This window comes from Trachemys scripta, chromosome 20 (genome assembly GCF_013100865.1).
Source record: "Trachemys scripta elegans isolate TJP31775 chromosome 20, CAS_Tse_1.0, whole genome shotgun sequence".
In the NCBI taxonomy this organism is placed as follows: Eukaryota; Metazoa; Chordata; order Testudines; family Emydidae; genus Trachemys; species Trachemys scripta.
In genome coordinates this window covers 2,880,378-2,902,539 of record NC_048317.1, presented here as the reverse complement: position 1 = coordinate 2,902,539, position 22,162 = coordinate 2,880,378, and the positions used below count along the sequence as shown (strand labels likewise).

The 22,162-nt window shown below is 41.5% G+C and overlaps 1 protein-coding gene across 6 annotated transcripts in view; it reads left to right on the top strand.

The window, feature by feature from the left end:
- Positions 1 to 22,162, top strand: part of THRAP3 (thyroid hormone receptor associated protein 3) — a 67,609-nt gene that overhangs the window by 26,599 nt on the left and 18,848 nt on the right. For 2 of the 6 annotated variants that reach the window (XM_034754159.1, XM_034754164.1), the window contains 3 exons: positions 943 to 1,034; positions 4,042 to 4,282; positions 19,495 to 19,656. In XM_034754159.1, coding sequence (XP_034610050.1) covers positions 19,520 to 19,656 — 137 coding nt within the window. In that variant the 5' untranslated portion in view covers positions 943 to 1,034; positions 4,042 to 4,282; positions 19,495 to 19,519. Of the gene's footprint in view, positions 1 to 942; positions 1,035 to 3,892; positions 3,921 to 4,041; positions 4,283 to 6,629; positions 6,832 to 19,494; positions 19,657 to 22,162 lie in introns of those variants that run through there. The other 4 variants (XM_034754158.1, XM_034754162.1, XM_034754161.1 and 1 more) reach the window with 3 other exon arrangements.

Below are 22,162 nucleotides of genomic sequence, written 5' to 3'. Positions count from 1 at the left end.
ATCCTGCTTTTTCCCTTCCCAGGAGGTACACGTCCCCTTTACAGCACACCTGGGGAGATTTGAGAAGTGCAGAGTCAGGCTGGCTCTTTTCCCCATTTGTTAATGCTTAGTGCACAGTGTGTGTTTTATCTTTAAGGCTCTTTATAAACATTGCATTTGAAATCTCTATTAATTTGTATAGAATACTCTCTGCCTGCTTTGGTTTAAACCCAGTATTAATTTTATTTTGTGGTGAAAATAGCAAGAGTCTGAAAGTGGCGCCCTGGATATAATTGCCACAGTTTCTTATGCCTGAAGCAGTGATCTATGTGTAGTGATGTTGGACAGCCGCTCCTTGGGCTATAGGGTAGCAACTGGGAGTGCCATAGGGATTGTTCCTGCTGAGGCACAAACCATGCTAATTACAAGCATTTTCACACATTGTTGTAACCAGCTCAGTTTGGTGTTTCAGCATGAACAAGGATTTTAGAAATCCCATACTTCACTGTGCTGGCCAGAACCATGCAGTAGACTTCTTCCTCAGCCCAAGCAAGATTGTAGCACAGTTTATGAGCACTCTGTTAATGCAGACCAAGTTACAATTCTGTTTGAAGACAAAATATGAACATTGGTCTAGAAAGGAAGGGTGTATCTACAGTAGGTGCCAGAATTCGGCTGTCCTTGCTTGCACTGTCTTGTGGGGGAAGTGTGGTAGAAGTGACTACTTGATCACTGACAGTTGTTAGCTTGGAGTTTGGGATTAGAAGGGAGAAAAAATAGTGACTGGATGAAGGTAAATGGATTGACTTTCCAAGTTCCTTTCTCAGAAGGTGACCAATTCCCAGGTTTAAGCTGATAATGATAAAACCCACAGTTTTGTGTATAAAACCTCTTGCCTTAAAATAAAACCTGGTCTATAGCTTAAATATACAGCTGCTTCAACACAGTTTCTTTTTTGTGCAGAATTGTTTCCTGATTTCATAATTGGAGAGGCTGAAACAGTGACAGGTTACTGTTGAGGTGTGGAAGGTGTGAGTGCGTGTTCCAGCAACCAGGTAAGTTTATTACAAAATTAAGACCTAACATCTCTAAGGAGGGAGTTGGGGGAGTGCCTCTCTTTGGGATTTGGACTATAACGTATAACAGTAGGGCTTTATAGTTTTAGCATTGCTGCCTCACAGTTTAAGCGCTGACTCTGTAAATGGAGTTTGTTTTGCTCACCAGCATTGTTGCTGTGCAAGCAAGGCAATATGTAATACCTTTGAACCTGTATTCTCTTAATCAGTCTAAAAAGAAAATTCTACAACTCCTCTAGTTCCTGGATTGGGAGTGGACTCTGCTGATTTTGTACTTCCCGGTCTTATTTGCTACTGCTTTACGAGGTATGAACCCATTCTGCAGAATGACCTTAAATGTCCCAGAAAGAACAGATACCTAAAATCTTTTTTTCATAAATGTTTTTTATGCTTGTTTAAGTACTTACAACCCATCAATATTTGTTGGGTTAGAGTCCATGTTTTCCCTTCCGAGGGCCTTATTTGGGCATTGTGTCATAAACTTGGGTCAGAGTAGCATGAAATATTTTTTCCCCTTATAGAACCATGGCAGTTATTGTGTTAATGCTTCATATCTTAACATTTACTTGAAGTGGTTGCTCTTTGAAAAGCAGAATTCTAAACCCTATAAATTAGGTGAAAAGGATATTTGGAATAATTAGTTTAAAACTAATTGTGGCAACTAATGGGAGTGCATAGCAGTGATAATTTCTTGACAGTGGAAAATTCACTGGGTTACTGGAAACTGTCCATAGATGAGGTCAGATTGAACCACATGGAGAATAAAAGCTGGGGAAAGTCTTTTTTTTTGTTTGTTTTTTAATGCCAAAAATCTTTAAAATGGTATTAAACCACAGCAGGGCTTAATTAGTTTTGAAGTGTTTACTCCTACCAACAACTTGCTTTTCTTTTAGATTGAGAATCATGGAGAAAAACTAATTGCTGTTTGTTTAATTGTATTAACCTGCTCTGCCATGAGCTACGAATTTTGTGAAAGAGCAACATGTTTGTGCCATTAAAATGATACCTCTTAGCAGGGAAAGGGATCCAAGATAGTTCAACCACAAACTCAAAAGTTAGGGGGAGATAGAATAGGTACAATGAGTGGGGATGTCTGAACCACAAGGCTTTTAAAGGATTCCGTGTAAAGTAGGATTTGCTTTTTGCACTGAAAAAATCTTCAGCTGTTTGAGTTCAGTCCCAAAGTTCAACACTTGTAAAATATTAACCTCCCTTGCAGTGTGTACATATTGCAACACCAGTTCTCTGCCTTCTATGCCAACAAGTCCTGATTAGTAGCTCCACTGAAGCTCCCCCTTCCATTTTTTTTAGTTTGAATCTCATGGTGTCCTGCAAACAAAGGGTCTTATTTGTGAGCTGAGACACCAAAGGAAAGAAAATCCCTGATTAAATTACAAAATGTGAAACAGAGCCTCCAAACCTAAGGAAAATGTTCCTAATTAATGGGCACAAGGCATTTCAGACACACATCCAGTTTGACTTGTTCCAACGTCTTCATTGCTCAGAAAGGTTAATACCGTCAGCTGCACACAGTAAAAGCAGGTGGTTTTCAATACAGTGCAGCTTGTATATCAAAGGATAATTTTTTGACTAGTCATGATAAAAATTTGATAAGGGAGGGTATTGTTCTCTCTGTTTCTTACATAGGTGGAGGGACTGAGCAAGTACACGCTGGGAGTCAGAACCCCATGTTCTGTTTTTGGATCTGACATTCAGTGTCTGTTATAGCCTTAGGTAATTTCCATGACTTCTCTCTGCCTCCATCTTTAAAATGGGAATGTTAACCCTTATCCTCCATTGTAAAGCACTTTGAAATATATAGAAGTACTTAGTATTAATAATGATGAAAGTATTAAAATAGAATGTTTAACATTTCCCAATTAGCTATTTTTTAGTGGATGACTACCCGAATTTTTGTTCTAGTTTTTAATAAAGTACAGAAAATAGCTACCTGTGCTCTGCAGAAAGCTGCCCACAGCTTTTCCTCTGCAGTAACCTTGAGACCTCATGTTCAAATCGCAGTAGGATTGACTCTGGCCTTCATCCTTCCATGATAGATTAACTGAGTTTCATTCACTTAACTATATGGTGGAGGGCAACACTGGGACAAGGCCCTTAGAAAACAAGTTTTGCTACCTCTTCTTCATGGGTGTTCAAGACTCTGTGGCATTTTTGTGAGTACAAGGCTTTATTTCATAGCTCTTGGCCAAAATTTGTCCCTATTTCACTCTTGTGTACCCTGCAGAGCTCTGCTTGTCTTCCTTCCATCTCTGAGGTAGCAGCATTTTAGTGGTGCTGTGCCAAATGTATATAGTTTTTAGTGCTTCAAGATCCTTTGCAATGTCAGTGAAAATACTACTAGACCTGCACACAGCACTGTGACCAGCTTATGTTTGCCTGCTCTCCAAATACATTTCTTGTGGAAGCAAAAACCCCCAGTGTACTCTTTTGGTTAATGTGTGAAATGAAGTTAAGCTTGATATGTGGAACTTTGCTGCTAGGATGGAGACAAAAGCAAGTGCGATGGTGTTTTACTACTTACCTGAGAAGCCAAATTCTGAGAGTCAGCTCCAGTTCTGAGCACCAAGTGAAATTTCCATACTTCTGGAAAACTCTAACTTACTTTTCCATATAAACCCTTAGCAGGAGAGAGCTTTGAAAAGAAATTTTGTTCCAACAGCAGATTATTGTCATAGGAATTTCACAGTACAGAGAATTTCTGGATGCAGCTCACGATTTTCAAAAAAGATGATATTGCGTTACCTTTAGTTTAGCGGTACTCACAGCACCCAGTGAAAAGCAGGCTTTAGCTGATGTTTTTTTCATATCTTCTGCAGAATAGCAAGGACTACACAGAACGTAAAGGTAAAATAACCTTGCCTAAATACAAGTTCATTTAAATGCATTTTACCCACATTTTGTGTGTATCCACACACTAATGCTTTGATATGGTAGCTGTACACATTTTGCTTTCAATTATTTGCAGAAGTGTCTTAATATGGAAATAGATGAATCAGATGCAGTAATTGAACTCAACAACTAAGCTTCATGTTAGTCCCTGGAAAGCCAGTGACTAAGTAAGGCTGGATTGATTATCCTGAACTCAGTGATGCAAAGACATATCTGAAATATTTCCTTCTAAGTGCTGCTGCTTGCAAGCATTTACACGGAACCCAAAAGGAATGGCTATTGTGGATACTGCAACTCCACCCTCACTTGGCCCCTGGGTAAGTCCAAAAATACGTCCTTATTTTGTTTTCCATTTATGCAGGAAGTATCTAGTTCAAATTGTTTGCCTGACAGGAGAGAGAACAAGAATTCTTTTCAACAAGTCAAGCAAATAATATTTTGACCAGATCCGTGGAACTTCTGCTGTTTAGACTGCAAAAAAAGACAAAGCAGTGCAATTCCTACATAGAATAACATTTTTACTTGAAGTTTTAAAAAAGATAGTTAAATGGCTTGTTTCTGGGGGGTTTCTTCATTTGTAATCTGTGGTAATTTAGAGGGGAGCACCTTTTCTGGGAAGTGTACCTTAAAATCAGGAAATCACAGCAGTTTTGTTAGTTTAACAATGCTGTCTATTTTTTAGCAAGATTACTTGATTTTAAAATTATGCTATTGGAAATGCATCATCTCTCATTTAGGAACTTCTCATTTTTCCTGTGCCACTAGCTGAAAGAGAGAACACGTTTCATCAGCACTGCAGAGTGCAGGAGGCACTGCCAGAACTTGACCATGTCGCATTTTTGTTTGAGCCTTGGCCTTCTAGTGTGGAATTTCTCAGCCATCTTTATCAGAATGTTTGTATTTAATAAAATACAGCATCAGCATTTCACCTTTAAAACCATGACTCAGTAACCATCACAAGAAAAAACTGACTTCATTCCTTATTCAGGTGACAGAGCAATCAAAGGCTTCTAGTAGCCTGTATAATCTCTTAGTTCCTGCAGTTAAGGTGGAGACCAAATGGATAGATGTGACAGGGAATCTGCGTTGAATCTGCTTGATTGATAAGGGTTCTTGGCTTGTGGATAAAAGAACTCTGGTTTCAGATGTTTAACACCCTTAACCTTTCTACAGAATATTTAGCCAAAATTACTAAAAATTCCTAACTCTTTTCAGACACATGTTTTTACACTTGAGAAGTATAGTTAACTTGGAGTGAGCACATTTTATTGATGTCTAACAACTGTAGATGGTATAGAAATATGCAAACTACAAGATGGTCAAATTTGTCAACAAGTACACGATGTAGTCTAAGAAATGTTCTCCTTTGAAGCATTGAGGATCCAGCGGCTGTGGCCCATCTTGATCAGAGGCTAGATGCCATCAAGGAGAGGAATATGTTGGCGGTAGCAACTAGTTCTTTGGAGTGCTTCCTTTCTCCACCAGTAAGCCAAGATCCCTGTACCAAACATCTTCCTATAATAATCAGCAATGATCATCAGAAATGATTACGTAATCAGAAATGAAATGTCAAAAAGTTCATGATATATAATTTTATTTTAATAAAGATTTGTTTTAAGATTTCCACAGTGTGGCAGTATTTTAACTCAATAATCCACAGCCCAGTTAAAATATGAATGAAGCTGCCCAGCATGTTGATGTAGAGCCTCTGCTCCTATTTGTTCTCTCCTATTGAAAGAGTTACAATCCACCAGTAGAACTGCCTTAAAGTTTGACTCTGAGGCCTAGTCTTCACTTACCGGCTGGTCCGGAGGCACGCCATCGATGTTCTGGGATCGATTTATCGCGTCTGGTTAAGACGCGATAAATCGATCCCGGAAGTGCTCACAATCGACGCCGGTACTCCAGCTCGCCGAGAGGAGTACGCGGCGTCGACGGGGGGAGACTTCCGGCCGCGTCTGGACCGCGGTAAGTCCGGAGTAAGGTACTTCGAATTCAGCTACGTTATTAACGTAGCTGAATTTGCGTACCTTAGTCCGAAGTCCGGACTAAGTGTAGACCAGCCCTGAAAGATAGCTTTAGACTGTATCCTGTTTCTAGATATCAGACTCACTAAACCAGGGCTTCTCAGACTGGGGATCGGGACCCTTCAGGGAGTCGCAAGGTCATTACATCGGGGGTCGTGAGCTGTCAACCTCCACCCCAAACCCCGCTTGCCTCCAGCATTTATAATGGTGTTGAAAATATTTAAGTGTGTTTAATTTATTAGGAGGTTGTACTCAGAGGCTTGCGATGTGAAAAGGGTCACCAGTAAAAAAGTTTGAGACCCACTGCACTAAACCATCATTTGGGAAGATTCTTTCAACACTTAACAGCTTTAACACAAGGTTGCAATCCGGTTTCCAGACAAAATCAGCAGCTTTGGTTGAAAATTGGCTGTCAAACTGTCTCCCTCTGTATGAAAACAGTTCCGTGCACACACAAGTCATTCCGGCCTTGCTCTCTGCAACAGATCAGGCAGGATCAACAAAGCTTTTTTCTGCTGCCAGACGAGACCTACTTTGCAATGGAGGAAAATAATCCTGGCCCTTTAAATGTGGAAGGGGGTGGAGGTTGAAGTGTCGTCAGGACTGAAAGCAGGAAGGAAATCTGACCTCTCGCAGACTCATTGCTAAAGAGGAGCCTCCATAGCTCTCTGTGCAACGTGCAACAGGCTTCTGCTGCACTCCCCAGGCGCAGGGCCACGCACGTTTTCATTTTCTACCCACTTCCAGAGCTGCTCTCCTCTATCAGCCGTGTCAGGCATTGTGCCTAGGTTTCCTTTACGTGGATTCCCCCCATCCAATCAAGAAGTCCAAACAATAAGGTAAGTGTGCAGCCAGGGCCACTTTCCTAGTTAATCCGTCTCTTCCATTTACAGGTAACTCTTTCCATTAGAACCAGAGTAATCTTCAGGAGTCTTGTGTCACGGTAAATAAATTCCTTCAAAACGTTGCCTCCGTCAAGCATCTGAGAATTTATTTCAAGTTTCTACAAGGAATGGAGAGAGGGAACTATTTATATTCTTAGGATTTTTGTACTATAAAGTTCAGAGGCAATCTCGGTAAATAAATCATTTAACTCCTTTAGGACAGAACTCTAGGTTGAGCTGTTCCAAGCTTACAAATGCAGTGTTACCATGGTGAGGTGAGAGGAGTCTGCCTTGCTCTTCTGTTTTAACCCTTTGAGTCCAGAGGCCGTTTTAAAAGAGCTATATCTAGGAGCCAGCTCACTTGCTAGGAATGAGTTCTGTTTTCTATTTTTATTGCTTGCAGTTACATTAACGGTCAAAGAAGCAACCAAAACAGCTTTACAGGGGGGAGAGTTTCTGGCACTTAAACCAAACAGAAGAATGACTAACTAGTAAATGTTGTAGACCAAAGTAGACTCATGGTGACAACAAAAAAAAATCCCCTAAAAATATTTAGTTTGCTGAAACAAACAATATTCAGCTTTTTTTAAGATCCTATTTTGTGATCATCTCAGGCCACTTGATGATCTTCTGCATGAAAGAGAAGCATAAATTTAAAATCTCCAAACAGTTGAAAGTGTAGCATCTTCCTATTCTAAGTATGGTCGTGTTCCTATAGCTAATCCTGGGATGAGGGAGGGGTAGTGTTTTCTCCAGGTGGTCAGTAGTAGTCTGAGGAGATGATAGTGTTTTCAGACCCTCTAAAACCTGGTTTTGTGCTGGGTAAAAAGTAGTCTCTTTGTTATCAGGACTTCATTAAGGCTGGCTCCCTAGTGTGTGAGTCTAGTATGTTGTAGATCGGGGTAGTCAATTATTTTTTGTCAAGATCCAAATTTCTTGATCAAGGTATAGTTAAGGTTCAGACTCCCATAAGTAGGGTAACCTCTTTGGAGAACTCAGGGCTTGTCTGCGCTTGAAATGCTACAGCAGCATAGCTGCAACTGCTTCAGTGTTGGTACTACCTACGCCAATGGGAGGGCTTTTCCCGTCAGCATAGGTACTCCACTTCCCCAAGAGGCAGTGGCTAGGTCGGAGGAAAAATTCTTCTGCCGGTCTATCGCTCTATACACGAGGAGTTAGGTTGGTTTAACTTAGCCACTTGGGTACGGATTTTTCACGTTCCTGAGAGATAGGTGGGTCAACCTAACTTTTTAGTGCAGACCAGGCCATAGTTTCATGTTAGTTTTGTTATATGAAAACCACTAAAGACTTAATTGTTCAAGGTGCAACTTTGGACCACCTTTTGTGGCCTTTTATATCTTTTTAAGCCCTGTGGCTTCTGAATTCCTTCCATTATCATATTTTACTTACATCCTTCGTTTCCACTGTATTTTGAGTTTGGCAATTTAACCTTTGGTCCACATTTGGCTAATGGCCATTTGAAAAGCTGCCAATGTCTCAACATAATTATTTTATAAAGATTGTTTTCTTTTAATTTTTATGTAAAAACTGTCCTTTCACAAGTGTTCTCTCATTGAATAGTGGCTATCATTTGGGGCTTTCCTACTTTGCTGATCATGCTTCTCATCTGTGATCTGTTACTGCTTATTTTTCCGCATCCAGAGCAGAAAACCTATATTTCCATGTGCTTTACAGTATGGAATATTTTAACTATTGTTAATAGATTTGCCATTACCAGTTTTTCTTGGAAGGGGAGGCAGAGCATTTGTCATTTTTAAAATGAAAAAACTAAAGTAACTTCTCCTGTTACCAAGATGGCATAACCCCACTTTGTATAGTGCTGATTCTGTTACTGCCATCCTGCTGTTCCTGAAAAAGGTGTTGGTGACAGTGGTTGATGGAGTATCCCACACACTTTGGACTCAAAGAGAGCAACTGGAAATGAAAACATTTCAAGTCAATCCACTGGAATTCACTTAAAATGGACACAAGCAGCAGATAGAATTATTTAGCTTATATAAATAGCAGGTAAAGAAAGAATAGGCTTTTAGCTGTGTAGCACCTTTTTTTCTTTCTGGTCTCATACAGCAAGTTTTACTATTTTAACCAGATCCACAAAAAGGTTACTGAACCTTGTGTTAACTTGACCAGTTTTCCATATTCAGTTAACATTACTCTTAGCTTTAAACTATTTCCCTGTTTCCCTCTGCCCAGAAGTAATATTGTAGTGCACACATTTCAGGTGTGTTACTGAGGAGCCCAGTTTATAAATCAGTTTCTGATGCACAAAAGTTTTAAATGCACTGTTTTATGTCATAACATCTTTTCTCACAATTTTTAGGGATTTAGATGGTAGTTTTTAAGCATCTTAATTTCTTGTACTACAAGGGCAACTTGTGATATCACACATTAAAAATATATATATAGTCAGATCTCACATGTTACTTGCTGCAATAAACTCCACTGCAATATACATTCTTCTCCCTGTGGTATAATGAAAAATAATTAAGACTGAAAGAATTATGACTAAATATTTGTTTTGCAAACACCCAATTGAATAATCAGTTTGAAAAAAATACACTCTCCGTGCTTGTTTTCTGATTGGAAAAATGTAGAACCATTGAACTATAAAAATAAACAGATCATAACTTGTTAGTCCTTCCAGGAAGAGGCGATTGCCTATTAACATCGGTCTGCATATGCTGTAAAGTCCCAGTATTATTGTCCTTTGCTACCCTAGGGCAAAAAGAAAGAACTCAGGGACATCCCAAAGTTTCATCTTTGTTCATCTTTGTTCAGTTTGCCTAAGAGGAGCAGATTTTTCAGGGAGTCTCAAGATTATAAACAGGTTCTTTCACCTGGGCTTTGTTTTTCTGTTGTGAGATTTCAAAGCAAAAGTAGGTTCAAAGACACAAAAGCCGATTCTGCAAATTGTGAATTTTTCTTACAGCAGCTCTAATGAATGTTTAACTGACTGCTAACGATAGATGGGAAGGAGATTTAATTATTTGGATATTTTTGTAGAAGGCTCAGTTCTTGCATGCTTAATGGCATGTAATGGTTGTCCTTTCGTTAATAGCTTTTTGGTATTTTTTTTAGCCCTGGCAAAATACTTTTCAGTCTAGTTTTATGTTCGTTTATAGCACTGAGTAAAATCTGTTTTCATAACATAAATTTTTAACAGAACATCTTTAAAGCTGCATTACCATCTGCTATAAGGCACATAACCCAAGAGGTTTTTCTTTCAGAATTTTAGTTTCAGGGTTAAGAACCTCTGATTTCTTTTTTCCTCACCACTCCTATTCATTTTAATATTTTCTGCATAAACACCATGTCTGAAAGAGCCTTTGGATTGTACATCAGTGTGCTGTTGGTTATATTTTAAACTGAAACCAAGTACTGATTAGTAAGTACTTTGGTATTAACAACCCTATTTAAGTACCATGCAGTAATGGTCTACTTCTATGGTGTTGCTTGTCTTGTTCTAAGGATATGTTGATAAATTGCTCATACTCAGTTGCATCAAACATTGCTAGTTCAGATGATTATGGAGAAAATCACTGAAAATAAATGTGCATGTGAAACTTACTAAAAAAAAAAAAAAAAAGTTAAACAGAGGCCAAGGAATAAGGATTTATAAAACTTTTCAGATGGCTTTCCGCAATGAAACCCTATTACTGAATACTATGAGCACTGGCAACATATTACAGTAGAGCGGTGTAACTGAGAGATTGAGTCCTTAATTGGAAATACATCCGTTAATGCGTAAGATGAATATTTGGTGACCTTGAGAGGCACGTGTTTGATTTGATTGATGGCAGCTATAATCTTAATGAGTCAACATTATCTAGTTGTGTAGTGCTGTGATTTTCACTGTCTTCCAAAACACAGATTTTCATGTCCCAAATTCATGAGGGTTTAGAGCTAGGTTTTGTATGTGACTGGTGTATGGGGAGTTGGGTAATTTAAAACTGAATATTAAATAATCTGGCAGTTTTATTTTTTCTAGTTGGTTAATGTTTTAACATGATTTGTGGGACAAAAATTTCTTCAAGTGTAAACACATATGTAACTTAGTGGTGACAGCTGAATAAATATATTTGCAGAAGAGACTGTATGCATACATTTTAAGTAATACAATTATCCATTGTAATTAAGGATTGGCATATTATGCTCTCATATTTTATAGCTAAAGCAATTAATGGAGCATGGTAGGGAGCTTTTCCTCTGACAAGATCAGGTTACGCTACCATTATTTCCATATGTTTTTACCATAAATGAAGTAAGCAAGTGATGCCAGCCTGTCCTGAGATCCAACTTGAATATCGATGGGCCAACACAGATTTTAGAAAGAGATCATATTAAAATGTAACTGGTAACACTTATAAAGAAATTCCAAGTGATTATATTACTTTTTATTTTGAAATTATGGAGACAGCTGCCACTGTCCATGAGAGGTTTTGCTTGAGGAAATTGGTCCTATAATCTGTTCCTTGTATCTCTTAAGAGGCATATTTACTTTACCAATATTTTCCATCCCTGTATCCCAAGCAGTCTAACTGTAAATATTCTGGTATGTATATTTCTAGATGTGCCAGATGAAGAATCTGGATTTAAGTCTGCATCTGTCACTTTCCAAAATGGACAGAAAAGCGTAGTGTTTAAAGCTGACCTCTGTTTGAAATGGACATGTCAGGAAAGGCAAAACTACTTTTTCAAAATGCAAACTCTTTCTAGTTGTAACTGTAGTGTTTTGTACCCCTGCTGTTACTCTAGACAAATGAAGATGCAATGTAAAGAATGTTTTAAAGGTCAGCATTAAGCACTTGCAACACATTTTGCAAACATTGAGCCATTTTTTGCCCTGGAATATGCACATGCATTTCCCATTGGAACTAGGGGGTCTGAATTGCAGATATCAGAAGATAGAATTCGGCACTAATATTTACAACAGTCCATTGAATTATGTAATCTCCCTGAGGCAGAGCAAATTAGGAGAACAGATCAGGTAGTCACAAAAAGAATCTAAGATAACATGAGAAGTCAAGAAATCTGGATTTAGGGGTTGATCTAGGGAATCTTTCTGTTGACTTCATGGGCTTTCCATCACACTTTTAGTCTCTTGTTCTAACCATTAAACTGGACATGGGTGCTCCTTGTGCTGGAGATGAGGGGTTTCCTTTTTCTTGCCCTTTTCATGCTCTTAAAATGTCTTGTGTCTATCATCTGTCCCCAAAAGATACACTACTCCATGTTAGTAAAACTGAAACACAAACCCACAGTCATTTTTCTAGTTATAATTTCAGTTGTCTATCTTGCTGTGGCAACTTATTAGATAAATTGGATGATCCAAACAAAGTTTGCATCAGAAAAATGTTAATATATGGAATTAAGTATAAATTTTTTCCTTGCATCATTTCAGTATACAATACTGAGAAATGCTGCACATATCTCTCCTTTTTGCAAACACTGGATCATTCTCCAAAACTTACATAACAGACCTTGCCCTTATTAAGGGAGAAAAGTAATTGCAACTTGCTCAGCACTCTACTGGGCTGTGTTTCTGGTGAAATTCACCAGTATGCATAAATTCTGTGAATGATCTGCAGGGCTTTTCCATTCCTTAGTTTAAACAATATTTATCCTGTCTTCTAAACCCCAAATGCCCTCAGATGCTTTTGATACACAAAGTTCTTCGAGTGTTTGCTCATGTTGATTACATTCTAGGTGTGCGCACGCCCATGTGTGTGATCATCGGAGATTCTTGCCTTAGCAGTATCTGTAGGGTCAATGTGGCGCCTTCTTGAGTGCCATGCTCATGTGTCGGTATATTAAGCATCGCCAGCCCTTTCTTCTTATCGCCCATGGTGGTTAGTCGGCGCACCTTTTCCTTGCCTACCAAGGGTTACTGGTTTTCGTCTCTTCTAACTTCAAGCCTTAGGGGCCTTATAAATAGTTTGTTTATAGTAGTTAGTGTTAAGTAATTGTTCAGTGTAGTTAGAAGTTGAGTCCCAACTGGGACCTTGCCCCAGGCGAGTCCCCGTTGGTTTAAGCCCTGTTCAGATTTCAACAGGCCTATGCCTAATGCTTCGGTGTGTAGCACACCCCCGGCACCACTCTCTCACCGGTGCCCAAAAAGAAGGCCAAGAAGCATGGCTCCCCAGCACTGGGCAAGAAAGGCCATGGGGTGTCGGGCAAAGGACCCAGTTCGGTCTGCCTGCCCGCACCGGAGCCACATGAACGTGCCTCCCCAATCGGGGCCCCTAACCCCCCAAGAGATCCACCACCTACTCCCAGGCATGGTAGGGGACTCAGATTTGTGGCTGGGCTGATGCCTCCCAGGCTCTCCCAGTGCCTAAAGAGCAGAGGCCTCTACCGGCACTGTGTGTACTGCAGGAAGCAGCAAAGGCTCCCTACAAGGGCAAGCCAGCCATCAGGACCCCCAGAGGGCAGTTGAGCACTGCCGATCCACAAAGCCAAAGCAACGCTCTCCGACTCCGCACTGCAGATCTCTGGCTTCGTAGTCCAGGTCCTCTGTGGCTCGCCCAAGATCACTTTTTAGAGTAGCAGCCGTGTTAGTCTGTATCCGCAAAAAGAACAGGAGTACTTGTGGCACCTTAGAGACTAACAAATTTATTAGAGCATAAGCTTTCGTGGACTACAGCCCACTTCTTCGGATACATACAGAGTGCCAAGATCACTGGCAGTCTTGGTTGATTGCAGTCTCCGCCCTCTCGACGTGGGTTACCTAAGCGGAGACACCAGTCACCATATTATCAGCAGCGTTCTCGGTGTGGATCCCCGTTCCCTGCACTGTGGGCACGATCTCAGTCGCGGTACTGGTCCCCCCAGCCCTGGTCCTCCTATTCGAAGTGCCGGTGTCCAGCGGCGATGGTTACCTGACAGATGCTGGCATCGATGGCCCCACCGCGGTCACCAGAAGGGAATTCCTCTGGCATGGAGAGGGAGTTCAGCCCCTCGCCAAGGCATCGCCGGTGCAATTGGCAACCTGAGGCTGCATTGACCTCTGCAATGCTGCCTTGGCAACACGGCCAGTGGCCCTATTGGAGTGTGTGGGGCATGCCTGTGATGCCAATGCCCCGTTCTCACCAATCGTCAGTCACTGCCTTGGAGCAACAGTTGACAGCACCAGCGGCACCGGCCTCAGCCCGCGAAGTGCACTCGGAGGTCGGGATAGAGGAGCGAGTGCCCACCCCAAAACCCTCTTGCCCTGCAGGTACTGATGGCCAGGGCCCTCACCCAGCGGTACAGCCGTCATGCTCATCCCTAGATGAGGCGGTGACGGGGCCCTCAAGTGCTAGCCCACCAGACGATTTTAAAGCCCACCAGGCGTTGCTTTGACAGGTGGCCGAAAACTTTGGCCTAGAGGTACAGGAGATGGCTGAGCAGACGGACACCCTGTTCAGTGTGCTCTCGGCATGTACCCCTGCCCGTGTTCTGCTACCAGTGGACGGTGGAGGAGGGTATTGCAGCAGCAAGGTGCTTCCTTCAAATGGGGTGGGACGCAGCTGACTTGGCAGCTAGGGTGGTCACATCGACAGTGGCCATGAGGCACAGCTCCTGGCTTCAGACCATTGGCCTATCCCAAGAAATGCAGGCCTCAATCCAAAATCTTCCATTTGATGGGAGTGGTCTCTTCGTGGAGCAGACTGATGCATGGCTCCATGGCCTAAAGGACCCTCTGGTCACCCTTCCCTCCCTCGGTCTGCATATGCCGCAATCGGCGAGGAAGCAGTTCTGGCCACCAAGGCCTTGGCAGCCTCGACAGGGGTCTGCAAGGAGAAGGGATAGAGACACGAGCTTTAGTCGTTGTCGCCCTTCCTTTACCCGCGCAGCCTGGCCTAGCAAAACATCCTGGGGGCCAGAAGCACTCAAATGTGCTCCTGAGAGCAATGCCCCAGTCTAGTCCCCAGATCCACCTTGTTTTTTCCTTGATCGTCTTCATCCCTACCATTCGGCCTGGTGGCGGGTCACCTCGGACTACTGGGTGCTAGAGACAGTATCTCAGGGCTATGCCCTGCAATTCTCGGGCCTCCCCTCCCCTCCACCCCCCCCTTTCCCCGTCCTCTTCAGGGACCCTTCTCATGAGCAACTCCTCATTCAAGAAGTCAAGAACCTCCTGCACCTGGGGCGGTGGAGGAGGTCCCTCGGGACATGAAAGGAAAGGGGTTTATTTCCACTACTTCCTAATCCCGAAAGCAAAGGGGGGCCTCAGACCCTTTCTGGTCCTGCGACACCTCAACAAGTATCTCAAGAAGTTGAAGTTTTGCATGGTCTCCCTGGCCTCCATCAGCCCCTCCCTGGATCGTGGAGACTGGTATGCCGCCCTCAACTTGAAGGACACTTATTTCCATATTCCAGGGTCACAGATGTTTCCTCCATTTCATAGTGGGGGGGACACCATTTCCAATTCACAGCGCTGCCCTTTGGCTTCTCATCGGTCCCCAGGGTGTTCACAAAATGTATGGCACCAGTGGCCACTTACCTGAAACGTCGAGGGGTTCAGGTCTTCCTGTATCTTGGTGATTGGCTCATCCAGGGCAGATCTTGGAAACAAGTTCAGAGGAGCCTTGATCTGGTGCGTTCCACCTGCCACGACCCGGGCCTGTGGATAAACAAGAAAAAATCTACCTTAAGGCCGGTCCAATGAATAGAGTTCTTTGGGGCTGTTCTCAATTCCACGTGAGCCAGAGCCTTCCTTCCAGAGGTACGTTTTCAGGCCATGTCGGACCTGATCTCCCATGTGAAGAACCACCCGCTCACCACGGCTCACACCTGGCTGCGGTTGTTGGGCTATATGGCCGCGTGTACATACTTGGTCAATCATGCCCGGCTCCAACTCTGGCCTCTGCAAGTGTGGCTGGCATCAGTCTACATCCTCAACAGGCACAACCTAGACTGGGTAGTCAGGATGCTGGATCACATCCAGTCGTCCCTGGTTTGGTGGTTGGACCTCAGGTTGGTGTTGGAGGAGTTCCCTTTGCGGCCCCAGCCCCGTTGCTGACCCTGGTCTCTGATGTTTCTGACCTGGGATGGGGAGCCCACCTGGGCAAGCTCAGCGTGCAAGGCCGTCGGCTCCGGGACGATTGGGCCCTCCATATCAACGTTAGGGAGCTCCAAGTGGTTCGCCTAGCCTCCCAGGCTTTCTTGCCCCACCTGAGGGGCAAGGTGGTGCAGTTCCTGATAGACAATACTGCCCTCATGTATTACATCAAAAGGCAGGGCAGAGCCAGATTGTGGGCCCTTTACCAAGAAGCTCTAGTTGCCATAAATTTGTGCTTGAGTAGGCAAGAAATGAATTACTAATGTTTTTTTAAAAAAAGGGGGGGGGGGCCAGAATATCTATTATACAATAAGCTTTAGGTTATGTATCCTAAAGAAGCAAAGAGAACAATTTGTGTGTGTGTAGGCAGGTCACCTTTTATGGAAGCATTGCAGGCTTAATGGTAGAGGATTTTGTAACAGATCGGGGAATACGGACTACAACCTGATAGCAAGAACCCCACGATTCACATTAACCAGTGTCTCAAACCCACCTGCTTATGGCATTTTGAAGAAGTGAGTACACCTCTACCTCGATATAATGCTGTCCTCGGGAGCCAAAAAATCTTACTGTGTTATAGGTGAAACCGCGTTATATCGAACTTGCTTTGATCCACCGGAGTGCGCACGCACACACCCACACACACACACACCCCGAGCACTGTTTTACCACGTTATATCCGAATTTGTGTTATATCAGGTCGCATTATATCAGGGTAGAGGTGTATAATAGATCAGGGTCTAAAATAAGGGGAAAGTTAATAGCAAATCGTCTTTCTAATACTGGATTTAAATTAAGGTCGGGTTTCCTTAAAATACCAGTGGCCGCCTCAGAAGCTGCCTCTGTTTTTGCTGTAAAGGGCTTTGCATTCTAAGATTCATATAAGAATTAGCTAACATGGAGGAGTCCTGCCTTGCAGTCTCAGGTTGCCAGATGCCTAAAGCATGCGTGGGTGTGTCTCGCTGTATTGTGATTGACACAAAATGCAGGATTATAAAAGATTCCTCATTTTTCCAATTGGTAAAACTGGGGATTCTTCCTGCTAAGCCTATGGAAAAGATGTAAATAAAACACTTTAATCTGGAAGGTGCATGTAATCTAGATATGCATGTATGTGTATAGAGATTTTTTTGTTTTAATGTTTAATTCTTCTGCAGCCTTATTCTTACCTTATGAATTCTGTGTGACATGTTCCAAAACATCCAAAACTACCCCCCACACATACCCATTTCAAATGAAGACTCAGCACTATCATAAGGAATGTTTAATGAATACATATATTTTGCCACTGTTCTCTCATTGGTGCATGTAGAACCTAATTTAACATTTATAATCAGGAAACTGCATGAGTGATCAAACGACGCTTTCTGATTTCTTTGCTGCCATCTGTATCCAAATCTTAATATTTTAAGCTGTTAGGTGGTGGAGGTGGAGGGAACAGCTGATTCCTGATGTAGGGAATTTCCTGATATGAATTTATTTGAATCGCAAACAAGATATTATGGAGAGAATGCTGTCAGACCTGTTTTTTATGAATGCAAATATTTTCCAGTGTTTCCCCAGAAACCTAACTGGTTCTTTCTTGCTTGTCTGTTCTCTTAGGCCCCCTGCGCTAAAACCTCTTAATACTTCAGAATTCTAAAGTAGGGTGTGGGAGGCAAGTGGGAAAAGAATTGAGGGAAACTGAAGAGACAGGAGTTTGTGTTGAAACCCATCCAAAATTTCTGCTCACTTTTCAGGCAGAAGTTGCATTACATACCCCATTTTGGTACCGTTTTCCAATCGTGCTCCCGTTAAAGTTCTGCTTCTTAATGGGGTCTGCGTTCCACCAGTTGAGAATCAATGTCGTGTTACATGCTAAATAATTTGGTGCTGGTTCTGTTATTCAGTGAAGTTTAGGGCTTGATGAATTGCATACCATCTAGCTTTCCTTGCTAAAACTGGGAGCATTTGTTCTTTTCAGTTTCAGTTTTGCTCTGCCATTTGGAGGTAAAACTTAACTGCTGTATGCCAAGTACTAATGTAGAATACTTAAGGCTTGTCTACACTGGCACTTTACAGCTCTGCAACTTTCTTGCTCGGGTGTGAAAAAACACCTCCCTGAGTGCTGCAAGGTATTTTTGTGACACTGACTGTGGTATGTTTCAGAGTAGCAGCCGTGTTAGTCTGTATTCGCAAAAGAACAGGAGTACTTGTGGCACCTGAGAGACTAACAAATTTATTAGAGCATAAGCTTTCGTGGACTACAGCCCACTTCTTCGGATGTGGGCTGTAGTCCACGAAAGCTTATGCTCTAATAAATTTGACTGTGGTATGTTAGAATTGTTTCTGGTACTTTTTAGAAAGGAGTATGCAAGGGAGGTCATTTACAACCTGCATGATTAGACTTTTTAAGATCTATATCTGAGCCCTGAAAAATGTGTACCTTCAAGACTTTATGACTTAATTGGATATTAATAAAGAAGAATAGTTCATCAGTTTTAAATACAAAATATCACATCTGAATTTTACTTGGTTTATTTGTTCCAAATGTTTAATAAATTTCCTGAAATTACTCTCCTAATCCAAGATGTTTTGTATCTGTTACCTATATTTTATCCAACTCTTGAGGAAGGAGCCAATAATGAAGAGCCATTGGAAAACCACAACGAGAATACCCAACAAGTTTTACATCAACATGTGGTTTTCCAATGGCTCTTCATTATTGGCTCTTTCCTCAAGAGTGTGTCTGGTAGGGATTGGGTAGTGGTATAAATGTGACTACACAATTGTTTAAAAGTGTGGGCATTAAGGTCTCTTTCAAAGAGGTTGGTCTGGCTTTTCTTGGGTATATTCCTGAAACTAGCACAGGTAAATTCACTTTTTTTTATTAAGTGTCTATATAATCTAGTGGTTCTCTCAAGTCATTTAATGCTTTAGGATAGTCGTCTTTATTGTCAGTATTTGAAACACTGGGTGAATACTGAGAAGGACTTGCGAATTATTTTAGCTGCAGCAGGACTCATCAGTGAGTGGTGTACTCTTGTAACTGATTGTAGCACTGCATGATCCACACTCGGAGCAGTGGGGTTTGTAAGATGTCCAGAACTTCACTTCATGGTTTAATAGATCTACATATAAAGGTGTGAAATTAGAGTATCTTGGAGGATGATTATTTTATTGATGGCATCTTACTCTGCTTCTCCTTTCGCAAATGTAAAGCAGAAGAAAGCTTTATGGAAAACCCGAGCTAATTCACTTTTTTTTAAACAGGCACCATCATTATTGGTAATGACAGGGGTGAGATTAACTCACTTATCTGGAGCAAAAGGATGCTTGAAAAAGCACAGAGGCCTCCTTCTGCTTCCTGTTTCTGTGCTAAATTGCTTCTTTTTTTAAAAAAAATTGCACTCCAGAGTTTTTCTTTTTGCAAAGAGGAATTAAAAGGTTCCATGATTGAGCAGCAACTGTACGAGTCTCTGGAACTATTAAAACTGCCAGAGAGAGAAGCTAACCAAGCGGTCAGAACTATTCGCTTACATGCTTTCTGTTTTCCTTCCCCCATATATCAACAGGTGTAACTGAAGGGAGCTTTCAAAGATGTCGAAAACTAACAAATCAAAATCTGGATCCCGCTCGTCTCGTTCAAGATCTGGATCGAGATCTCGCTCCCGATCCTTCTCCAAATCCCGTTCCCGCTCCCGTTCTGTCTCGCGATCAAGAAAACGCAGGCTCAGGTAATGCATGCGGCTTGATTGCCCCTTTCACTTCAAAGAGTTTTTCTTCTCCCTCTGCCCTGCTCAGATGGTGGTTGCACTAACAAGCCCTCCTGTGAAAACCCTTTTGTTAGATTCTAGAGCAGCTTAAGTGTCCTGTGCCTTGGGTTAGTGATTTTGTTTGCTCTCATGTTCTGTCTTGCAATATGCTGTTGATAGGGTGCCCTACAACACGCGTGTGTCTTGCATTCTTCTGCACTCTTTAATAATCGCTGAGCATTTTAATGTAACATTCCCATATGTTTCTTACATAAGTAGATGTAGCTCCTCAGAATGCTGTGCTGTTAGTGAAGGAATGTTGACCCAGACTAAATGGAGGAAAGGATAAATTTTACTTTGTTATGCAGTAGATGACATCTTACCTAAGGCTTCATTTTAAACCTCTTAACAGACCTAAGTTGTTCTTGATCAATTTTTTTTGTAAATTATTCACTTCGATGATTTAAGGGGCAGAAATCAGAGTGTTGACATTTTTGGCATCATTTCTTGTCGGAGAGATTTCCACAACGAAACATGCTCCTTCTTTTCATTTATTAGCTTCTCTGTTCTCTTCCCCCACCCACCCCGCAAAACTTTATTGATAACAGCTTTATAAAGGTCTTTAGGAAAAGTCATGCATTTCTTAGAGTTGAGTTCAGGAGGGTCTCTTCCGGAGTCTCAGTCTAAGCCTCTGACGGGAAAGGTGGAGGTTGGGGGGTGTTCCATCATGAGGGGAGTCAGTAACTGAGTTCTGCAATGGTAACTATGGGCAGATCATGTAAATTAGTTGAGATCTATGGTGAGAAATCCTCATTGTGCATGATAGTTGCTGCATCTCTGAATTACTTACTGACTGGACCAATTTAAGTCTAAATAAAAGGAAAGCATGGATTTCCATTACCCAGTATCCTACGTGACTAGTTAAGGCTTTTATATCTTGCAAGGCCACCACCATTTGATAATGATCTTCACTTTAAAAAAACAAAACACATCCCTCTATTCCAGTTGGGCTAGATGTTATGATGTCCATCTGCTTTTTCATGAATCTGAAATGCATCATGAAGATTCTGAACATTGCTAGGCTTGTAAACATATGCAACTGTTAATTATTAAAAGGGATTTTTTTAAGATGCAGAAACATAATACAAATACAATTGGAAAGAGGAGAAGGCCAGGACAAAACCAGAACAGAGATGGAGACTCAAGTGGAACTGAGTTCTTTTGCAGGGAAGCTGAAGTATTAGAAAGGGTGCAGTGTAGGTTTGGAGCAGCTGGCCAGCATTGAAGTAACTATGGAATCCCGATGCATTAAATCGAACAGGGCAAATCTCTCTTGTCTTGTGTTGCTGTTGAAACAACTTGGATGTTGTTAATAAATTGGTAAAAGAGAATTGGAATGGAGAGGGTTAATATAGACAAGTCCTCTTCTTGCAAGGCTTTCGCATACTCACTGAGGTAGGTGTAGTGCGATATCTTAGGGAGAAGAGACTAGAAAATGAATCTGTGTTTAGGGAAAAAAAATTGGGGACATCATTTTGCTTTCCATATCCCTTGGTGGTTTGACTTGTATTCTGTGCTCTTCCCCCATGTTTGCTTCTGGTTAGTCTTGTGTACTTAACTTTTGTTTGTAGGATCAAGTATGTTGCTGTTTCTTTTCATTTTTGACTGTTGTAAAAAGAGTGGAATTGCCAGAACTTGAGAACAAAGTATATTAAATTAACTGGCTAGCTATGCAGTGCAAAAGACTTCAAAAATAATTCACTTCTGGCACATGTATATTGTATTTTGCATACTGCATCCTTTTTAAATGATTTCTTGTAAACAGTCTCTGCAGATTTTGGAGTGAGATTTTCATGTTCCATGCCTCAATAAAATGACAGAATGGATTTTGGAAGCAGCATGCAACAGGTCCCTCACTAGTAATTGGTAACAAATGCAGTAGGCGCCCGGGGACGGGGAGCATGTGAATTCTGCTTAGTGCTTTTGAAGCACTTCTCTTAATCAGTTCATTTTCACTGCCCGTATCTGCATGTGCCTTTCCTTCTTTCTTGTGCTGATACTGTTTTCGAATGAGGTAAGTTGCATTGTTTTCTTGTTTTGAATAAAGGAGCACAAATTCTATCAGGAGACGATTAAGCAATTTATATTAACACAGTTTCATACCAGATGTTACTAGTGCTGTAACATAAGCTGTTGCCTGTTAAATATTAGTGTATTTGATAGTTGGACAAAAGAGAACCTCATTTTAACCCAGTTAAAAGTGAGATTGGACTTTAAGCTTTAGAAACTTCAGTGGCAGTGTTGTGTACAGTTACTAATATTTTGGAGAGAGAGCTGTAGAAGTTGATGCCCGTCAGGATAAGATATCTAAATACTGTTACTGTCAGAGTTAGTCAACTCTTTAAATAACTGGAACTTTATTAATACAGTAAGAAAAATGTTTTAATGTTTGCAGGAAATATGCATCATCATAAACAATGAGTGAGAT